Source organism: Ostrea edulis, chromosome 3, assembly GCF_947568905.1.
Source record: "Ostrea edulis chromosome 3, xbOstEdul1.1, whole genome shotgun sequence".
Lineage (NCBI taxonomy): Eukaryota > Metazoa > Mollusca > Bivalvia > Ostreida > Ostreidae > Ostrea > Ostrea edulis.
This window is the reverse complement of record NC_079166.1, coordinates 78293138-78316388: the sequence shown is the minus strand read 5'-3', so window position 1 is coordinate 78316388 and position 23251 is coordinate 78293138. Positions and strand designations below refer to the sequence as shown.

The window sequence follows — 23251 nt, the reverse complement described above, 5'->3', positions numbered from 1 at the left end:
TGAAGCTGAGGTTAGTGAGGACTGTGTCTATTGTGAAGCTGAGGTTAGTGAGGACTGTGTCTATTGTGAAGCTGAGGTTAGTGAGGAGTGTGTCTATTGTGAAGCTGAGGTTAGTGAGGACTGTATCTATTGTGAAGCTGAGGTTAGTGAGGACTATCTATTGTGAAGCTGAGGTTAGTGAGGACTGTATCTATTGTGAAGCTGAGGTTAGTGAGGAGTGTGTCTATTGTGAAGCTGAGGTTAGTGAGGAGTGTGTCTATTGTGAAGCTGAGGTTAGTGAGGACTGTATCTATTGTGAAGCTGAGGTTAGTGAGGACTATCTATTGTGAAGCTGAGGTTAGTGAGGAGTGTATCTATTGTGAAGCTGAGGTTAGTGAGGAGTGTATCTATTGTGAAGCTGAGGTTAGTGAGGACTGTGTCTATTGTGAAGCTGAGGTTAGTGAGGAGTGTGTCTATTGTGAAGCTGAGGTTAGTGAGGACTGTGTCTATTGTGAAGCTGAGGTTAGTGAGGACTGTATCTATTGTGAAGCTGAGGTTAGTGAGGACTGTGTCTATTGTGAAGCTGAGGTTAGTGAGGACTATCTATTGTGAAGCTGAGGTTAGTGAGGACTGTGTCTATTGTGAAGCTGAGGTTAGTGAGGACTGTGTCTATTGTGAAGCTGAGGTTAGTGAGGAGTGTATCTATTGTGAAGCTGAGGTTAGTGAGGAGTGTATCTATTGTGAAGCTGAGGTTAGTGAGGACTATCTATTGTGAAGCTGAGGTTAGTGAGGAGTGTGTCTATTGTGAAGCTGAGGTTAGTGAGGAGTGTGTCTATTGTGAAGCTGAGGTTAGTGAGGACTATCTATTGTGAAGCTGAGGTTAGTGAGGACTGTATCTATTGTGAAGCTGAGGTTAGTGAGGAGTGTGTCTATTGTGAAGCTGAGGTTAGTGAGGACTATCTATTGTGAAGCTGAGGTTAGTGAGGACTGTATCTATTGTGAAGCTGAGGTTAGTGAGGAGTGTGTCTATTGTGAAGCTGAGGTTAGTGAGGACTATCTATTGTGAAGCTGAGGTTAGTGGGGACTGTATCTATTGTGTAGCTGAGGTTAGTGAGGAGTGTATCTATTGTGAAGCTGAGGTTAGTGAGGAGTGTGTCTATTGTGAAGCTGAGGTTAGTGAGGACTATCTATTGTGAAGCTGAGGTTAGTGGGGACTGTATCTATTGTGTAGCTGAGGTTAGTGAGGAGTGTATCTATTGTGTAGCTGAGGTTAGTGAGGAGTGTGTCTATTGTGTAGCTGAGGTTGTTAGTGAGGACTGTGTCTATTGTGAATGAAGAGACAGGTAATCACGGCAGACATCTTGTTTCTTTCAGAACATTATATAAATGAGTCAATTGTCACATACATTTATTTATGCTTTGACTTACTAAGAGTAAGTGATTTAACCACTGGTGCCAGGCCACAGGTTCATTTAGACCAGCTTACTTTTGATCCAAGCCTCACTTTTATACAAAGAGCATGAAATATTAAGATAACAAACATTAATTGGTCAAGTCACCATCTTCAATATAAGGAGGGAGGGGGGGGGGGGGGGGGTGTGTGTCACTTTTTGCTCATCATTACGATTGTTTAACAGTGCAGCTTTACTTCATAAAGTACCGGAAGTGATGATGGCATGGCTAGATTACACTCTGTGAAAATTATTTACAATAATGAACGTACGTTGTTTCACCAATTAAAATCAGATCTTCTCTAACCGATACACATGAGAAAGATCTAACAGCATTGCATTGGAGGTCATGTCAGGCGCGTAGAAAGTAAGAAAATGAAGAATACGCAAAGTACAGCAAGGGGTATGGGGACCGCCTTGAGGTCCCAGTAAGTCCAGGGCTTTGCAGGGTATGGGGACCGCCTTGAGGTCCCAGTAAGTCCAGGGCTTTGCATGTGGAATTTACCAATGAAATCAACCATTTTTTGTGCATAGAACAGGTTTTTTTTTGGGTCAATTTCCAAAACCAAAAGAATTCACAAAATTATTTCCAAAATGTTTGATAATGCCTACTCACTGTGAGTATACTAGGACTGTCTTTACATTCATTTTGAATACGATTTCCCCCCGTTTTTTTGGTTTTTTTTGACTACATAGTATGTATAAGGTAAATGTTACTACTAACAAAAAATACCCCAGTCCGCCTACTATACATGAAGTATATCAAAGTGATATTCGACAAGATGTTGATGATTTGAAATCCGAAAAATACTTTAAATTGATTGAATTGACATTATGATGCTGATTAAATTATAAACCGGGACTGTATAATGCAGTTATTTTTTAGGCACAAATATTTCAACGGCAAATCCCCCCCTCTCTCTCTCTCTCGTAAATGACGCATAGGCCTACACAGTTGCGAACTTTCGCCTGGGTCATGTTATTTCACCTTTTACACGTAACTAATGAAATGACGGCTTTCGCTAACATGAAAGTTCTGATTATCATACGCATGCCAATAATTACCGAGAAAGTACGGGAGAATTATCGATGAACAATGTTAGGACGCCACAGAAAATATATTTTAACGATAATGGATGTATAATATCTTAGATCTTCCTTTGCTCTTCCTTTAGCACTGATATTTGGAATTCGTCTAAACTTTTCGTGGATCGACACCGCGCTATTCTTTTGTGAACCTACAATCCGAAAACTTTTTAGTAAACCGATTCCTGATTGGTCCTTGATTCTTCGTCAAGCTATTATTACTGGTCGAATACGTAATGTATTATCCATGAGATTGGGAACAATTACATTGCTGTCAGATTCCGTCTGCAGTTAACGGTTAGAGAAGATTTGATTTTAATTAGATTGATTGTTTCACATTCGCACGGAAGGGAAACTTTCATATTAATTCGACTTCTGAGAAAATTGTATTGAAGACACTTTTCCCCTTTATTCTTCATTTAAAGGTCTGCTCTGATGGCAATTCAAGGTTGCTCTGATGGCAATTCAAGGTGGGAGAAATGATTGGAAGTAATAAAAATCGATGCATATTCTGAGCATTACATACTTTCTAATAACACATCCCATTATATACAATTCTGTATAAGTACGGCGGTCTAGTAATGGTTTCCACTCGTCTTGTCCGACATACTGTTATTTTCGGTTTTCACCAGGCCACACAGCATTTTACGTAGTAATTTTTTCACCTCCCTTCGAAATGATCGATCAAAATAGCCATATATTACTGGATTCACAATGTGATTGAAAATGTACATCCTGCGCAAAATCAGGAAAATCTGCAAGGCGGAATATGATTGGTTTATCCAAAAATAAGTAGATCGGGACTCCAAAGCCGACACTATCACAGTGGGTATGTACGATAGGGCAAAGAAGAATGTTATAGATATAAAAATGTACGAGTATCGATGTGTTGAAAAATGGTTCTTGACAGCTTGATAGCTGGCTTTGCGTTTGCGTTTTGTCGTCAGCTTATTTGAGTGGTTGTCTACACAAGAATTCCGCTGACAGACTGGGTCTCTGGGATTCATACGATCGTCTCTATCGATAATCATAGAGGATCTCGGGTGTTTATCCTTCGTTATTTCGCTTAGAATAAATTGCGAATTTCGCGATTCAATGCCAGTGTCACTTGTCTGCATTTGAGACGAACTGTTCAAAAAGTCCTCGCTGGATAAATCAACCGTATTGGCATCAGCCATTTCGCGAAGCTGCTTTCGTCGGCTCTCGCGTTCTTTGAATGTGGCGCTTCTTTTTCTCATTGATTTCAAAATCAATGTGTATAAAACTGCCATGGTAACCAGTACGACTATTGTTGCCAGTAATAAGATTCCGTTATAAATTGAGAATAAAACGCCATGGAGAGGCGTAGGCTTCACAATACCGCACTCGAACCCCGTCACATTTCTCCCAGCATCATATACTTCGCTTACATTGTAAAACGCCGAGATAGGACTCGAAAAAGCCGCGCCTGCTATGAGACTGATCCCCAACATGATTTTTCGGTGTCGTGCGCTGATCTGGCGTCGTGTTGGTCTACACACTAACTTGTAGCGCTGAATAGAGATGTACAGCAACACGATCCCAGAGGTCACGCCCCCTGTCTGGATAAAGAATGAAAACACTCTACACACAGAACCACTTTTGGGGAGAACGAAGGAGAAGTTGAGGAACAAGGAGTAGGCAGAGCAGAGCACTACAGCAACAAGATCCAGCTCCGCCAGAAACAAAATGAAATAACGATTGTCCGTCTGCATGTGCGTGCGAGATTTGTACACAAGAATAACAAGTAAATTACCAATCACTCCAATTATCATATAAAAACACAGTACGACTGTGTTGGGCAGACGATCAGCAGCGATTTCGCTATTCCAGTCGGCAAGGTCCCCAACCACGGACTGGTTGCTGGTCAAATTCACCATCCTTTCGCTGACGTTCGTTTCCATCAACTTCCAACAGAAAGTATTGTCATTAAGAATAAATCCGAAGAAAGTTACAAACAAATTGCTGTATTTACACCATATTCGACCGATAACAAACTCTGTTTCATCGGAATGTACCGAGTAGTGGTGTTATTTCCCGGTATGTACTGGGGCGCCACTATGTATTGTTAATAATTCAAGTGCTCCTTTTCCGGAAATGACACAATGCATCTCGGATGTTCAGATTTTCGGAACCTTTTTTGTGTATTTTTACAATGAAGTATTTTTTCCTTACATTTAAACACCGACAGCAGCGGGTTTTGTTCCAAATTAGTGCTAGCCTTGTAGGGCTGGGAATAGCTGATGATACGGCCTTACAATACACAGGCACTCGACGTTTTAAATATTTATAATAATAAAAAAAATTGTCTTCCTGTAAACATAATATGAATACTATGTTTACAGGAAGACAATTTTTCAATTATAGATATTTAAAACGTCTAGTGCCTGTGTTACAATATTACATATTTAAATAATAATGAAGTACCCCTCTACCGGGGGTGGGGTGGGGGTATGCTAGTCCTTAACTAGATGAGAAATCAACATACAGTGTACAGACTCTACCTAAACAGTATAAGTTTAAAATTACCCTGGGCGCTGAAAAAATACCCGAGAATTGTAGAAACCGGAATATTATATTTAGATTATGTAGTAAATATGGAACGCGTGAAATTTGTTGTTTTATTTTTTCTACATACAGATCTATCAAACACGACAAAATATTTCTGTTTCACCAGCAGCTCGACTGACGGAGGGCTCCGTGGTTTGGGCGTTCAGTTCACGACCGTGAGGTCTCGAGTTCATGATGAACAAACTGCTATAGCACACAGAACCTAGAACAGACGACTGTTGTAAGACTGCAAAACAATGAACCATATCAACTTGACAAATACTGCAATCTCTACCCAGAGTTATCGTTCCGTACACCTACACACATATGTATTAGTCCTACACTAAACCTCTTGTAAACGTCTCGAGGGTTTTCCCCAAGATTCATGCGAAATGCTCACATAAAAATATTTTTTCAACTTCAGTTGCAAAGATATACGTATTAAATAAAGTAATATCACGCAGATGTCAAGTCTTTCTGTAACACGAGAAGCATTGGATTTTGTTGAAATGCAGATATTGCTAGACTACACGATCAGCATCGTCGCAAACCACGGGTTATTGTTTCGGTCTATATGAAACAATAACCCGTGGTTTGCGACGATGCACTATCAGGCGCGTTGCCAAAAAGAAAATAAAGTGTATGCAAAGTAATATGGTAAGGGGTCTGCGGGCCACCTTGGGACCCCCAGTTGGTCCAGGGTAAGGTGTCTGTGGGCCACCTTGGGAACCCCAGTAGGTCCAGGGTAAAGCCAAGCAATGAAATAACCTATTTTTTATTCATAGATGTCAACTTCCAAATCCAAAAGAATCCACAAAATGATTGATAACGGCAACTCACCGTGTGAACTTTGACTTTACATTCGTTTTACGATTTTCTCTCTCGTTGTTTTCCACGTCATGGTATGTATGGTGGAATTTACCGATAACAGACTACCCTGTTCCGTCTGCTACATGCATGGTGTACATTAAGGTGATAGTCGACATGATGTTGATTTGAAATTCAAAAGGGACGTTAAATTTGATTGAAGGGACATTGTGATGCTGATTTAATTATAAACCGGGACTATATAATGCAGTTATTTTTGAGAAACAAATTTTATAACGCGAACAGCAAAGATGTCTCTTTCTCGCAAATGATGTTACAGGTAGCTATATACAAAATCAAGTAGCTACGAACCTGATTAGGATTAAAACCTACAAAGAGTTGCCCGCCCTTCTTCCTGAATTAGTTCTTAGTTTTATTAACCCCGAGAAATTAGTGAATTTACACGTAGAATAACGATGCTAATTTTGAGAAATGTTTGAGTATAAGGAACGATAACTCTGGGTAGAAATTGCTGATACCGGACAAGAGTAGAAAACTAACCCAGTGAAATTTCCATCCAGGCGTTTTAGCCCGCACAAAAATATTTCTCAAAAAATGTTGTCGAAGTCTATTTATCTTTTTGTAATCATGCTTTATATGGTGCATGAGTTTCACAGCGTATAAAGTTCCATATGATCTGTCAATTCAAACTCGAGAACAAAATATCAGACAATGAAAAATCAATACTTCAGAAACTTTATTGCAAATCATTGCACTTAAGCAACAAAGTAGGTTTTCATCACGATTAGCCTGCTGTGGTTACATGTATACTATGAGTGGCAGAATGTACATCAGATCTCTGTTACTTAGTACTGAAACAGCTGATTATAATGTGCTGCACAGGAGTAACAATGATAAAATCAGCTGACTGTGTTTCTCCACTCTCAATAAATATATACATAATCATCAATATTCAGGTACTTATTATAGAAAGACAGAGGACAATATGGTTATAAGCATAATAATTATAATTCATATCTTTTGTTTTTCAGTTATATTTGTTACATATAACAGAATTAACATAAAATATATATATAAATATGAAAGTGATGTGCAACTCGAATGGAGTTTTAATCTTTCAATTTACTTGAGAATAAAAGAAAACGATTGAATCTGGTGTTATGTTCTCTATTCTGAATAGCTGACAAAAGTTCTTATTTTACAGAATGTATGAAAAAAATTAGACCATGATGCATATCGGAGAAATTGTCATTAATCAAGCGTATTCACTACAGCCGAGGAATTTAAACGGTCCTCATAGCTTAATCATAAATAGAAGTTATCGTACGATAATAAATCTCAAACAATAAAAACGGCTTGGTGAGAAGTATGTCAAAATCATGCCAGAAAAAAAATAAGTAGAGATGCTGCTGCTATTTCACGAATGCCAATGTGGGGGTGGAGGGAGTGGGATGGGGGTGGGGTGAGGGTGTGGTGGAGAGAGTGAGGTGGGGGTGGGGGTGCTAAAAAAATTCTTCTTACAAATATCCAAGGTTTTCTGTGACCAAAAATAAAATAAATAAAAAGACCTGATGACCACATTATTTACATTTTATAGTACAAGCTGATTCAATCCTGGGTGTGTTTCATACTGCTCCAGTCAAACCTTGTTATCTCAAACTTGGGGTTCTGAAAAAAAAACTTCGAGATTTCCGAGGGTTCAAGATGTTGTGGTTAAAACACAAAAGAAAAATACATTTGAAACTTGCAATTCACTTCAACATATCCATAGTATTCGAGATATTGATGTTCTAGATGCTGAGTTTCAACTGTACTTAGGCCAATCTATAGTGAAAATCATGTTGCCATAGTAACACATAGTGTGAGTAACATTGTAACTACAATAGCACCTACTGAATGAAATCATATTGCCATAGTAACACATAGTGTGAGTAACATTGGAACTACAATAGCACCTACTGAATGAAATCATATTGCCATAGTAACACATAGTGTGAGTAACATTGGAACTACAATAGCACGCTACTGAATGAAATCATGTTGCCATAGTAACACATAGTGTAACTAACATTGGAGCTACAATAGCACGCTACTGAATGAAATCATGTTGCCATAGTAACACATAGTATACATGTAGCTATTATGGGTTGGAGCTACAATAGCATGATACATGTAATTAATAAAAATAAATTAAAAGTCATTTTGAAAATGAAAGTTTTTTTTACAGAATGCAAATGAAATCTATACAGACACCTAAAAAAAAACCAACCAACCCCCCAAAAAACCCAACCCAACATTAAGGTCAATTGCATATTTAGGGATCTAATGAATAAGGTTTTATGTTAATTCTATCAATTCAAAATCATATGTATGTCCATCAAAGATGAACAACACACAAAACAGATTGAAGAATATGCAAGCCACAGCACATCTAAAAACTAAATCCAGCGTCACGTGAAAAGAGTTTGCAACATCACCAGCAAAAGAGAAATTATAGTGCATCTGCAAATCTGTCAAACAAAGGAACTCTCCTGTAGGGAGTGCAAAGAAGTACGAAACGGAATCAATAATTAATCAATAATTCATTGGAACATCTAAGAGAATTTGGAATAGTTACCTTTTGGGACTGGGTTTTAAAATGTGTTTTTCTTTGGGTGAATTAGCAAAAGTGCAGATTGCCTTTTAATCAAAGTGTATTTATTCACACTAAAAGAGAGGAGATTTGTGCATATTTGTTGTAGAATTTGAATGATAGTTCTATATATGCCTGTGAATAACTAAGGAGGTAAACTAGACGTTCCAATGTAAAATGTCATACATGCAATAGTACACTCGTACATCATTAAGAAATAGATCATTAATAATTAAACAAGAAATATTCTTCTACACTCTGGTTACAGACACTCTGAAGGTATGGGTATACTTTATATGTATCATACATGTCAAGGGTACCTAATGTTTAAATTAGGGGGTGGGGCTGTCAAGGGTACCTAATGTTAGGGGGTGGGGCTGTCAAGGTACCTAATGTTTAAGTTAGGGGGTGGGGTGGGGGTGGGGCTGTGATTCTGGCATTAGACATTTTGTAAATGAAATAAGTTGCTCTCATACAGGAGTCATCTCTGCATATTAACCAATAAACTGGTCCACAATATTCTGGTTTAATCTAGGTCAAAAGTTAGAATGGAATTTTTTTTAAAATTATCCTGAATTCTTTCTAAACAAACAAACAAAATAATAAGCCTAGCTACATCTAGGATAAATAATAAGTGTAGCTATTTACGACGTCACTAAAAAATTCCATTGTTATAACCACAAATTTCAATGTCCATCTCTACAGAATCCACACCACACTCAGCTGGGTCGACATAAATGCACTTGTTAAATACATGAACTTCGGAAGGCAATATCACAGCAAGACATTCAATAACATAAGATATTGTAAGAATTATTCACAAATCAAAAAAAATTTCCTACTACAAACTGGTCCCAAATAACACTTGTGTATTCTGTAAATATGTTACAGGTGTTCTGTAAATCAACGCACAAAACCATGCAATGTAAGCATATCTAAATAATAAATTCCTTGAGAGATTGAATTAACTAAATATTTCTATGTCTTCTACAAATCCTGCTAAATAAGATTAAAATAAGGTTGGCAAAATATCTAACAAATTGAAACATACTAAGAAATATTTCTTGAAATTGTACAAGAGTACAAACATCGAGTACTGTATGATACATGTATCTGAAATCAAGTACCGTATGATATTTGAAATCAAGTACACTTTAAGATATCTGAAATCAAGTAGACTCTATGATATCTGGCAGTGTGATTTTCTATCTTGCACAAATTAATAGCAGACAGTTAGTATTTTTCGTAATTAGGAGTAATTATAACAGTTAGGTTAGTATGCTTCGGTCATTTAATCTTTTCCCCATGATGCTACCAAAAACGGGCCACACATATTTACTATTAAAAAGTAGCAGAAAATCTGGAGATCAATTTCGAATTTTCTAATTATCATCTGAAAACCACCTTTCACTGTCATGTGTTGATTTTGTAATTTGCACATTTCGTTTAATTACGTAGCTCTACATATGTACAACTATTGCAGGGATCTAGAAAGCAGTTATATATACTGGTGTATCAGGGGCATGTTTTATCATTCAGATGAAATAATTCATTGTTTTAAGATTTAGCACAGAAAGTATGCAGTGCTCCCTCAATACAATCTTATGGAATTTTTTTCTCTATTTGTCTAAAAAAAATTTAACACTTGGGTAATGTTCCTGACACACACACCGATATCCATCAAGCAACTTACATGATCTTCAATTACAGAGTTTACATTCGACACATGCAGCAAGCCCTACATCCCCTACACAGAGAGAAATTATAAATCTAACTCAAATCAATCCAGATTCTCAGCTTGGTTCACTGAAATAGAAATCTACTCATTCCTCACAGTTCCTTCAATCCTAAAGGATCTATTAATAAAAACACCCAGAACATGTAACTTTTCTCATTCTAATGTTCTCTGGCTTCCATCATGTGGGACTGGGAGAACCCCCCCCCCCCCCCCCCCATTAATCGTCCGTCTCATTGGCTAGAAAGTGGTACACGAAAGCTCCTCTCTTCATTTCTTCCTCCTTTGCCTTGGCTTTACCCGCTGGAGTGGATAGGGATCTAGCTAGACGAACAGGCGGGGCACGCAGGAAGATTTCTCCAAAGATCGAGGCTGTAAAAAAAAAAATCCCCATCACAAAATCATTGGCAATTTTAAAAGAGAACTTTCATCAGTTGAGATTATTATTGCAATAATCATCTAAACCCTCTATACAACCTATATCATTATTGTGCAGAATTTTACCAGGGACTAATATCCAAGATAAAACTCCGTCATTGTTTACATGATGTAATATGCTGGCTCTACACTGAACACTACTGAACCCTACTAATACATACACATAGCTAATGTTTGTTGGCTTCAGATATTGAAATTAAACCAATAGCTACACTTTAACATGGGCAGATTGAGTTCTTAATTTAGCTATGTCGCATGTAGTTAGTTTTTAATTTTGTGGTTTGGTTCTTTCGACAAATCAACGAAAAACTGTCATTCAAGAAAATTCAGTAATGATGGAACCAAATTAATGACAGTATTTACAAACACATATTCACATACATGTATATATAGCAAAATTCATTTCACATATCAATTTCATGTGATTCATCTTCTATCTTGGTTATAATGATCAACAAAGAAAGCCAACAGTGCGTACATGTATCTACAATTCCAATGTTCTATCGTTGATATCTGTACAATAGTAACGATAGCCATTTCTGTCGTTGATATCTGTACAATTGTAACGATAGCCATTTCTGTCGTTGATATCTGTACAATTGTAACGATAGCCATTTCTGTCGTTGATATCTGTACAATTGTAACGATAGCCATTTCTGTCGTTGATATCTGTACAATTGTAACGATAGCCATTTCTGTCGTTGATATCTGTACAATTGTAACGATAGCCATTTCTGTCGTTGATATCTGTACAATCCGCAACTTCCGAGGTATCAGCTCTTTTGTGATAGAGGTATGTTCAGTATTCTGTTGAACGCTTGGGTGGGTACAAAATGTATATACATACATTATAGACTAACTATGTAAATATGGATAAAAAGTAATGAAAGTGTAAATTTTGTTTATATCAGCCGTTGGTATACATTAAACTGACCATATCAAGAATATTATTTGATTGAATGATTAAAATATGAATTTTTTTTTATTTCTTCTTCTGCACGAGTGATATTTCAATCAAAGAAAAATGGTGCTTATCGATTTTTGTTTGAGCTATTTCATTATTAAATACTCATAAACTTACTGACATTGTATGTCCCTGCAGTTTGGGTGGTTGCATGATGTTTGATAATCGGCCTTTAGGCAAGATATGAAGGCAGCGATAAGCATTTGTACCCACAGTGTGTGGACGATAGTATGTTTTGCATCTCACTGTGCATAAGAGTTCCACAAAGGGAAAGAACTATTGGGCAACTCGGAAATTGCGTACTGTAATGATAGTCATTTCCTCATGAATGCACTGCTGTTGTAAATGCAGGACTGGTGTGAATGTTAATAAATATAGCACATGTATCTTAAAGGATGGGAAGTACGCCGGCGTGTAGTGTCGCAGTTCATACCCTCGTGTATGATCAAAAATGAAATTAATTTCTTAAATGTTTCTCATACAGAAACTCTCATTATGAATGGGGCGATTATTGAGCTTTTTTAAACACATTGGTTTTTTCCCCCAATTGAATAATGAATATATAAAATCATTATTTCTAAAACATATCATTGTGGCTTTTACATAAATTTTGCAATTAATAAATTCCTCAAATCCTTGTCATCACACATCATTTGACCAATGTCATCACATATCATTTAACCAATGACATCACACATCATTTAACAATGACATCACACATCATTTGACCAATATCACCACACATCATTTAAGCAATGTCATCACACATCATTTAACCAAAGCAATGTAATCACACATCATTTAAGCAATGTCATCACACATCATTTAACCAAAGCAATGTAATCACACATCATTTAAGCAATGTAATCACACATCATTTAACCAATGTCATCACACATCATTTGACCAATGTCATCATATATCATTTAACCAATGACACAGTACTAGTCTATATCCAGTCTGCGTGTTCAAGGTCCTTTATCTGTGTACAGCCAGTCTGCGTGTTCAAGGTCGTTTATCTGTGTATAGCCAGTCTGCGTGTTCAAGGTCGTTTATCTGTGTATAGCCAGTCTGCGTGTTCAAGGTCGTTTATCTGTGTATAGCCAGTCTGCGTGTTCAAGGTCGTTTATCTGTGTATAGCCAGTCTGCGTGTTCAAGGTCGTTTATCTGTGTATAGCCAGTCTGCGTGTTCAAGGTCGTTTATCTGTGTATAGCCAGTCTGCGTGTTCAAGGTCGTTTATCTGTGTATAGCCAGTCTGCGTGTTCAAGGTCGTTTATCTGTGTATAGCCAGTCTGCGTGTTCAAGGTCGTTTATCTGTGTATAGCCAGTCTGCGTGTTCAAGGTCGTTTATCTGTGTATAGCCAGTCTGCGTGTTCAAGGTCGTTTACCTGTGTTATAATGTGTATTTTGTTTCCGTTCCTTTACTTACTCATTCAAGGTAAGGACCACCACTGGGTGACCTCATGATGTGACCTTGTATGTGTTTACTAAGCTGTAAAATTCTTACACAATATATTGATGTCTAGGTTGTTCTGCTGGGAGTGGTTCAGGAGCTCCCTCAGGAACGCACACACATATCGAAACAGGTTCTTATGATGTTCTGGGATCTGGGATATCACCTGAAGAAAATGGTGGACATGTACAACAAGTCGATACACTAAACCTGACACCTCTGTAGTCGGTTACTCTGTGTAACCCGACATCTCTAGTCTTATAATACATGTACCAACGTTCTTGGTTACATCTGATTTGACACATAATTTAGCAATTTCCACAGCATGTCAGATAAAATAGGTTACTCTGAGACAAAATAATAACTTTTCTAAAAAAAATTAACTTTCAAACATTATATTTGTTTTATTCATAGTTAAGATATTCTGTTTAGATAATATAATAACTCAATTCTAAATCGAAAGTAACGTCAAATCAAAATGGTCAACATCAAATTTGACACAACACTCCCCCCCCCCCCCCCCCCCACCAAAAAACAATGTGATACCTGTTTACACAACATGTAGTTGCCGCAGCACTCCAGACATCTATAGTAAACCCGGCTTGGTATAACTGGGTCAGGCAGACATTCTAAAAATAGTAACAAGGCCTCCGCCACAGAATGTACACTTCCAGCTGATGACTAATTAAGGATTCAAACATAATATCAGTAAAACTGATGGAAGCTCCCCAAAGAGCATGTAATGAACTACTTCTGATGAATGACTTGATAAAGAGATATGATGTTCATATTTCTATTTGTAAAGCAAATGTTTAGTGCCCTGACTTACGATTGCAAGATTGTAAATGAAAAATTGTTGAAATTAAAGGCCTTTTCCATATGTTTTGAGTGACCCCAACCTTTCAAAAATGACCTTTGTCCAAGTCATTCACACAATGATCAATAACTGTCGAAAAGAACATGACCCACGAACCATGAAAAATGGCCTAGCCTGGGAAATTGATAATTTCTGTATATAATAATCTTCGGGATATAGGCTTTCTAGAAATGTTTTTCTTTTTTTCATATATTCTATACTTTTTTGTTAATATGACGTTGAATATTGTGGTATTTAATGTTAAAAAATTAACATTTCGGGATACACGTCACAACAATAAACCTCCAATGACCATGTACAATGTACATGAACCTATAAATCTCTGAATTTATCAAGTTATATGCACTCAAATAGCTAGAATGGCTTATTCAATGATCATAATAAGCATTTTTGACCAAATTTGGGAAATAGAAATAAGAAATATTTTGGAAATGATGTTCAAAGCCGTGATTGTTCAACTTTACTTTTAAATTATTTTTACTTGAATTTTAAAATACTGAAATAAGAAGAATAAATATAGTATGTAGTTTATTTACATGGTGAAAGAAGTGAATCATTGGAACAATTCTGTTTCATATCATATTCCATAGTTTTGGGTTTTTTTGTTTTCTTTCTTTTTTTTTTTTTTAGTATTAAAACGACCGAGTATCGAAAGCAATGGTAACGAAATAAGTTGACACCGCGTCTCGTCAAAACATGTTCAATTCGAATTTACTCGGAATTACACGTTCAACGAGCATTTGCTGTGAAACCTGATTAAAGGAAAATTACTGTAGACACCTAATAGTAAGTATCAAATGATCTTTTTGTTACATGTACATGTAGATTTCATAGCGTGAATAATAACAACACAACACCGATATAGGGGATCAGAGTCAGTATATTATTGACTCTGAAAATACGATTTGAGAAATGATACTGTATACATTTTACTGTATTTATCTTGATCAATAATTGTATATTCCTATACGTATTAATCATGTAAAGATACTGAGGTCTTTTAACCAACAATTTTTTTAAATGTTTGTGCAATACATTATTGACTGACAGAACGTAATTCATGAGCTGTGATCTAAAAATCTTCCAGGCATTAATATAGATTTGAATAGAATTACATCTAGATACATATTTGAAATAGAATATATCCTAAGGCTCTGTAGTTTTAAATTGTTTGGATTATATTGCATTTAAATGTAATGTATACATGCTTGTAAATGCCACAGAATGAGAAATAATCTAAATTGGCCTATTTTGATAATGTTCCCAAAATAGAAGTATCATGTAGATCTATACAGGAAGTAACATTTACAAATCATGTTTGTTGTTTGTTATTTGCCAGTTAAGCATCATAATGATAATACTAGTAGTTCATAATAAGTAATTATTCTGCTAAAATCAAATACCCTTTTAATTGTCAACAAATACATCACTGGTAGAAAGGTTATAAAGCTTTTATCTAGCACAAGTTTCCATATTCTACAGGTTTACATATGTCAGCAAGTCCTCAAAAGCAGCTTTAGGGGTTCCCAGGAGATTCTGATGCTCACTGTTAGACTTTCACTGTCGTCAAAATCCAACCTTATTTTCTCTTTTCTCAAAACTTCAGCTCTCAAAAACTTGTTTGATTAATTATGTCACTCCTGTTTTGTTGAACATGGTGTTGTCAGCAATAGGTTCAAGTTCTTCTATGTCTTGTTGTAGGTGATTTGTACAGAAGCGAGCCCCGGCAGGAATGATGGCCTCTTTTGAAATGAAGATTTCATGCCTTACTCCTACTGGGACTACAACTAACTTTGGACCTGGTCACTCGCAGATACAGCATGAAGTGTGCCCTCTTGATGTACATGGGGATGGGAGTGATACAGAAGGGGGACTAATTGGAAGAACTGCTGCTGCTGGTGGTGGTGCTGGACTGTCTTGAATCTGTTGCCTAACCGACTTGATATTCTTCTGTTTAATATGGGAGCAACACACACACTCTGGCATATATTGCACAGAAAATCATGATCAGATGGTGCCCTCCCTATCAGAGTGGTGATCACTGACCTATATTTCTTTGAAATCCTGGATCTGTGTTTTGGTTTTACTCTCCATGGACAGTTGAAACAGAGAAAGAATTAGGGACCACTCCTTGGCATATCTGAAATATTTATGTCATATACATGTAATTAAAATATACAATTTGGGTTGGATGAAAATCTTATCTTCATGTTAAAACCCATTAGCCTAGGTTATTTTTCCTAAAATCTAATTATAAATCAATTAACTTGTTAATTAATGCTTGGTGAATCAATTAATAAATTGTATTCAAGAACTTGGAATTATTTTTTTTCCCACTAATAAACTGAAAATGTGTATCTTCAAATGTTTTGTTGATTAATGTCAGTGTGACATATAGAGGGGGTATGGGGTTTACAACAATGTATACATGGTTAATTTATTTCTATTATGTAGTCCATGTAAATTTGTGTGGAAACGAGGAAGTTATTTATATTCGGTCTTTCCTATCCCGGGGTAGGAAAGACCGAATATAAATAACCCCCTCGTTTCCACGGAAATTAAGTCCATGAGAGCCTGAAATCTCCCAACCTGGGTCTGTTTAATGGACCCTTCCAAAGTCCTTTTTTAAGGAAAAAGTAAACCATTTTCCTAATCCAAAAAGAAAACTGGTGCAAAAACCATGAAATAATATAAATAATAGAAAAATTATCAGTAGTATTGTAATACATTTTCGGGGGGGGGGGGGTTTGCCGTTTCACCTTTATAGATTTTTTTTCCCCTAACATTTAAAACATATCTTTTCAATATCAATTTTGTCTATAGCACAAAATAAAAATTCTAAAATCAATTAAAGCGTTTGATTTTCGTGTGTATATATAAAACAAAACGAAAGAAAAAAAACTAGGATCCTCCACTAGTAAACTATGTTTTCCATTTAGAGTTATTGCCCTTCAATCGAAAAAACGTAAACATAATTAAGAGAATACTCTACATTTCAACACAAGTTTTGTCAAATATTATTTAACAAGATATATTTTGATATGTATTTAAATTGATCTACTTCATTAAAAACAAACCTTCTGTGTGTTTTTGTAGGTGTCTTTCCACGTATATACAAGGGACTTATGAATTTACGAACTTAAATAGTTGAAATATAAAACAAAACGGTAATTTTATCTCCGTTCGATCTATGAATATTGTGCGTTCAAATTCTCAAGTGCAAATGTAAAATAGATAGAGCTTACAGCCGTGTTTGACATTGCTGTAATATTCGGACATTTGTTAATGTAACACGTTGCTACAACTTTACAGTTATGATTGACAGACTTAATATTTTATAAGAAACTTTGAACTGTAGCCTATATTAATTAAACGTAGATCTACATAATTTGTAAAAATTATGAGAACCAATGGACAAATTCATACGATAGATCATACTGTCTGAATATATATCGCACATCTCCATGCATAATACATGTGTACATGCTGGGCCTGTGTAATTGAAATGTTTACTGAGGTATTCCTAGAGAGAATGTTCTATCGTTAAAATGATAATGTCCTACGGCACCGATTGTGGTGAGGGCCTGTCCCGAGACACAGATTATTCTAACTAGGGTATTCCGTATGGCCGAATAAGTTTGTACTGTACGTTTGATTCGAACATTCATTCTGTTTTGAACAATATCATTTTTAAAGTAACAAAAGGTAGGGAAATCGGTACTTTTAAAGCCATCGGAACGGACTTCGGAATCAAACATACACGATAGGTCCCCCCCCCCCCCCCCCCCCCCCCCCGTACCTTTTTACCATAGGCCATGACTCTCATATTTACTCGTTTAGATATTGATTTTTTTATTTTAAAAAATATATAAGAACATAAAAACTCACCTCTTTGCTGTTTCTTTTTGAGTCGTATCAACTGTGTTAGTTGTATGTATTGACTTCCTTGGAATCTGACGTTTCCAGACGACACTTTTGTTATTATTATTTTTTTTTTTCGACATGGCCGCATTGCTTACGAGTTAATTTTTTTGATGGAAAGTGTTAATCTAACTTTACATTTTAATTTTAGTTTACAAAATTGAGTCGTGAGTAATGCGGCCCATGTGAATTTATAGACTGAAGTTGGCAAATTTATGCGATTTTCCCGGAAAACGTGAAACTGCGGTAGGTTTGGGCATTTACTTGAGTGCTTTAAACATCCGGTGTGAGGAAACGATTGCGCAATACAACTTGGCTCATGTTATGGATAAAAAATATAATCTTAGATTTATTCTAAAGTGTTCTTTAATTTTTCCAAATTTGGTAGGCCAAAAATGGCATATTGTGGGTCATGTTCTTTGTTCATACGAGGTTTCTTTCTCATATATAAGGTATATGTTCTGAGTGACTTTGACAAAATGATCTTGAGTGAACTTTGTCCAAAAGTAATTCATACAATAATGAATAACTGTTGAAATATTGTTGAAATGGTTTTATAAAATACAATATATATGTTCCGAGTGATCCCAACCTTTCAAAAATTACCTCAAGTGATTTTTCTCCAAACGTCATTCACACAATGATGAAAAATTGTTGAAATATTGTAGAAATAAGGGATTTTTTATATTGTAGAAATAAGGGATTTTTTATATTGTAGAAATAAGGGATTTTTTTTTATGTATGAGGCATCTGTTCTGAGTGATCTTGACTTTTGCAAAAAAAAAAAAAAGACCTTGAGGGACTTAAAAATTGTCTGTTACTTATTTGTGTGATATATAATCTGAGTGACTCTGGTAACCTAAAAAAATTAGTAGAGGCCTGAATCCTTAATACAACTATACATGCAGGGTTGTTTTTGAGTCTGTAACCTTTAATTTGCTTAAATTCAGTCTTTATGCCCAATATAACTGCACCTAGTCTGTCTGCTGGTTCAGGATTAAGCACAGCAAGGAAGAGAATTCATCTGTGAGACATACCATGATTATCACCTTTCTTTTCCATTCTCGTATTCGTTAAGATTCCAATTCCTTTGCATTTCAATGCTGTCATTGTAAGAAATTATAGGACTCCCGGAGAGTATGTACACATGTATAGAATAATTGCAGTTACAAAATACTGCCAAAGGTAACTAGTGCTCTCTTACACTGTATAACGCCATTTACATATACTGTAGTGATGCGTGTTAAACATGTGTACAACTCATAATTCCAAGCAACAAGAAAACTTGAATTTAAAAGTAATTTTGATTAAATAAATGCCTAATCTTCCATATTTCACATATGTATAAATGTTATATCCGATTCACGGCAAAAATTCCATGTAAAGGACAACAGTTATTTCTCGCCCAGAAATTCGAACACACATTGATTTCTGAAATTTAGTCATTTTATATTGACATTAAAAATTGTCATGAAATTGTATTTTCCAAAATCTGATTTCTCTTCTGGCATACGATGCTACCCAGTGTGTGATTAGAGGTGTTTTCAGTTGGTCATTTAGATATAAATTGTGACAATCACAAACAGGTTCACATATTTGCCACATTGAGATATGAAAATTAACGTGTCACTATTATCATGGTCTATACATGTGTTCCATACCTTCTGAATTTAATCAGGTATTGAAAAATTGGGAAATTTCTTTGTTTGTCATGCCTCACCATTTCATAATTCACTGCTAATATCATAACTACAAAACTGTCAGAAAGGATGCCACCAAGTATTACATGTACTAGTGCTAATGACACAGAATTCATTCAATAAACGTCAGAAAGGACCCCGCTAAGAACTAAATCCAAATACCATATGTACAAGTGCTAACAACAGAATTCATTCAATAAATGTCAGAAAGGACCCCACCAAGAACTTAATTCAAATATTACATGTACGTATGCAAAATCCCTACAACTCATGAAAATTGGCCCCCACAAATTTAGATGATTCCACAGTAAATGATGATTAAAGAAACGCACCTACATATTGTGTCATGTCTGTCTCGTTATGTGGATTGTAGTGGTTTTACAGTCAATTAATCTAGTGTATCAGTCAGTTTACAGTCAATTAATCTAGTGTATCAGTCAGTTTACAGTCAATTAATCTAGTGTATCAGTCAGTTTACAGTCAATCAATCTAGAGTACCAGTCAGTTTACGATCAATCAATTAATCTAGTGTATCAGTCAGTTTACAGTCAATCAATTAATGTAGTGTATCAGTCAGTTTACGATCAATTAATCTAGTGTATCAGTCAGTTTACAGTCAATTAATCTAGTGTATCAGTCAGTTTACAGTCAATCAATCTAGAGTATCAGTCAGTTTACGATCAATCAATTAATCTAGTGTATCAGTCAGTTTACAATCAATCAATTAATCTAGTGTATCAGTCAGTTTACGATCAATCAATTAATCTAGTGTATCAGTCAGTTTACGATCAATCAATCTAGTGTATCAGTCAGTTTAAGATCAATCAATTAATCTAGTGTATCAGTCAGTTTACGATCAATTAATCTAGTGTATCAGTCAGTTTACGATCAATCAATTAATCTAGTGTATAAGTCAGTTTACAGTCAATCAATTAATCTAGTGTATCAGTCAGTTTACAGTCAATTAATATAGTGTATCAGTCAGTTTACAATCAATTAATCTAGTGTATCAGTCAGTTTACAGTCAATTAATCTAGTGTATCAGTCAGTTTACGATCAATCAATTAATCTAGTGTATCAGTCAGTTTACGATCAATCAATTAATCTAGTGTATCAGTCAGTTTACAATCAATCAATTAATCTAGTGTATCAGTCAGTTTACAGTCAATTAATCTAGTGTATCAGTCAGTTTACAATCAATCAATTAATCTAGTGTATCAGTCAGTTTACGATCAATCAATTAATCTAGTGTATCAGTCAGTTTACAATCAATCAATTAATCTAGTGTATCAGTCAGTTTACGATCAATCAATTAATCTAGTGTATCAGTTACGATCAATCAATTAATCTAGAGTATCAGTCAGTTTACAATCAATCAATTAATCTAGTGTATCAGTCAGTTTACAGTCAATTAATCTAGTGTATCAGTCAGTTTACAATCAATCAATTAATCTAGTGTATCAGTCAGTTTACGATCAATCAATTAATCTAGTGTATCAGTCAGTTTACAATCAATCAATTAATCTAGTGTATCAGTCAGTTTACGATCAATCAATTAATCTAGTGTATCAGTTACGATCAATCAATTAATCTAGTGTATCAGTCAGTTTACAATCAATCAATTAATCTAGTGTATCAGTCAGTTTACAGTCAATTAATCTAGTGTATCAGTCAGTTTACAATCAATCAATTAATCTAGTGTATCAGTCAGTTTACGATCAATCAATTAATCTAGTGTATCAGTCAGTTTACAATCAATCAATTAATCTAGTGTATCAGTCAGTTTACGATCAATCAATTAATCTAGTGTATCAGTCAGTTTACAATCAATTAATCTAGTGTATCAGTCAGTTTACAATCAATCAATTAATCTAGTGTATCAGTCAGTTTACAATCAATCAATTAATCTAGTGTATCAGTCAGTTTACGATCAATCAATTAATCTAGTGTATCAGTCAGTTTACAATCAATTAATCTAGTGTATCAGTCAGTTTACAATCAATTAATCTAGTGTATCAGTCAGTTTACGATCAATCAATTAATCTAGTGTATCAGTCAGTTTACAATCAATCAATTAATCTAGTGTATCAGTCAGTTTACGATCAATTAATTAATCTAGTGTATCAGTCAGTTTACAATCAATCAATTAATCTAGTGTATCAGTCAGTTTACAATCAATCAATTAATCTAGTGTATCAGTCAGTTTACAATCAATAAATTAATCTAGTGTATAAGTCAGTTTACAATCAATCAATACGCCGGTTTTGAGATACGAACTCTTCTGTGTAGGAGGTGCATTTAGTGGAACTTTGAATGACTAAGTGGGACAGAATGAACCTACAGTCAATGAGGAAGATGATGAAATGTAATAAAAGCGGCTTTTCTTTTGATATGTAAATGTGGGAAATACAAAATACTATCAAAAGAAATGTTTTACTAAAATGGAAACATAAAAACAATGTCGTATTTGCAAGTAATATCTTAAATATGGTATTTATGAGCATCAAAATAACGTGATATGATAATAATTCTATGTATTTAATTACTCCCTAAATACTTATAACTTACTTTGTGTATCAGTCGAATTCGGGTAATCTAACAGTGTATGAGAAACTCACTGAGTACATTCACTTACGCAGTGATGAATATTAGTCCCACTCCCGCATGTAAACAAATTGTTTCGCGCCTCACTATGTAAGAGAATTTTCCAAAGGGAAATAACTCGGGTGTATCTCGAAACCAGCGTATTAATCTAGTGTATCAGTCAGTTTACAATCAATTAATTAATCTAGTGTATCAGTCAGTTTACAATCAATCAATTAATCTAGAGTATCAGTCAGTTTACGATCAATCAATTAATCTAGAGTATCAGTCAGTTTACAATCAATTAATCTAGTGTATCAGTCAGTTTACAGTCAATTAATCTAGTGTATCAGTCAGTTTACAATCAATTAATCTAGTGTATCAGTCAGTTTACAATCAATCAATTAATCTAGAGTATCAGTCAGTTTACGATCAATCAATTAATCTAGAGTATCAGTCAGTTTACAATCAATCAATTAATCTAGTGTATCAGTCAGTTTACAGTCAATTAATCTAGTGTATCAGTCAGTTTACGATCAATCAATTAATCTAGTGTATCAGTCAGTTTACGATCAATCAATTAATCTAGAGTATCAGTCAGTTTATGATCAATCCGAGCACAAGGATACGCATCTTTTCAGGAACACCCATGTCCAGACAGTCTCTGATGGCCTGTAGCTCCTTGTTATAGCCCGACTGTTGGAACAGCTCACCCTGAAAGCAGACAGACAAGGAATATTCAAAATAACATGATATCTGAACCATGATTACCTGCACAGTAAGATGGAAATATTTCATCTATCTCAGCTACTTTGGTATGTAATCTAAAATGTGAGGTATAAAAGCAAGATTTGTCTTTCTTTGTAGAAAAACAAATCATTACCAATCTAACAACCTTAATCAAGAAAATTAATTATGTGTCCAGCTATGGTAAACAGGGCAGAATACATGTATGACCCATATCTTTTTAAGATTGAAGGTTTGATCAACCACACAAGAGCAGTCATATCTGATATCAGTTTCCTTGAAAAGGAA

At 35.3% G+C, this 23251-nt stretch overlaps 2 protein-coding genes and 1 long non-coding RNA gene across 8 annotated transcripts in view; 1 reads left to right on the top strand and 2 right to left on the bottom strand.

Annotated features, from left to right (window-relative positions):
• Nucleotides 1-1981: 1981 nt before the first annotated feature.
• LOC125675013 (neuropeptide Y receptor type 5-like) lies at nucleotides 1982-4636 on the bottom strand. The gene has a single exon (XM_048912469.2). The coding sequence runs from the start codon at nucleotides 4436-4438 to the stop codon at nucleotides 3092-3094; it is 1347 nt and encodes a 448-aa protein (XP_048768426.2). The 5' UTR covers nucleotides 4439-4636; the 3' UTR covers nucleotides 1982-3091.
• A 1994-nt stretch (nucleotides 4637-6630) lies between these two features.
• Nucleotides 6631-23251, bottom strand: part of LOC125673480 (inositol polyphosphate 5-phosphatase OCRL-like) — an 80412-nt gene continuing 63791 nt past the window's right edge. For 3 of the 6 annotated variants that reach the window (XM_056159095.1, XM_056159097.1, XM_056159096.1), the window contains 4 exons: nucleotides 22846-22930; nucleotides 13682-13809; nucleotides 13190-13301; nucleotides 6631-10651 (listed from right to left, as the gene is read on the bottom strand). In XM_056159095.1, coding sequence (XP_056015070.1) covers nucleotides 10500-10651; nucleotides 13190-13301; nucleotides 13682-13809; nucleotides 22846-22930 — 477 coding nt within the window. In that variant the 3' untranslated portion in view covers nucleotides 6631-10499. The remainder of the gene's footprint in view (nucleotides 10652-13189; nucleotides 13302-13681; nucleotides 13810-22845; nucleotides 22931-23251) is intronic. The other 3 variants (XR_008801276.1, XR_008801278.1, XR_008801277.1) reach the window with 2 other exon arrangements.
• Nucleotides 14095-16377, top strand: LOC125661212 (uncharacterized). Its single transcript, XR_008801280.1, has 2 exons — nucleotides 14095-14798; nucleotides 15714-16377. It is a non-coding gene; the product is annotated as an uncharacterized LOC125661212 (long non-coding RNA).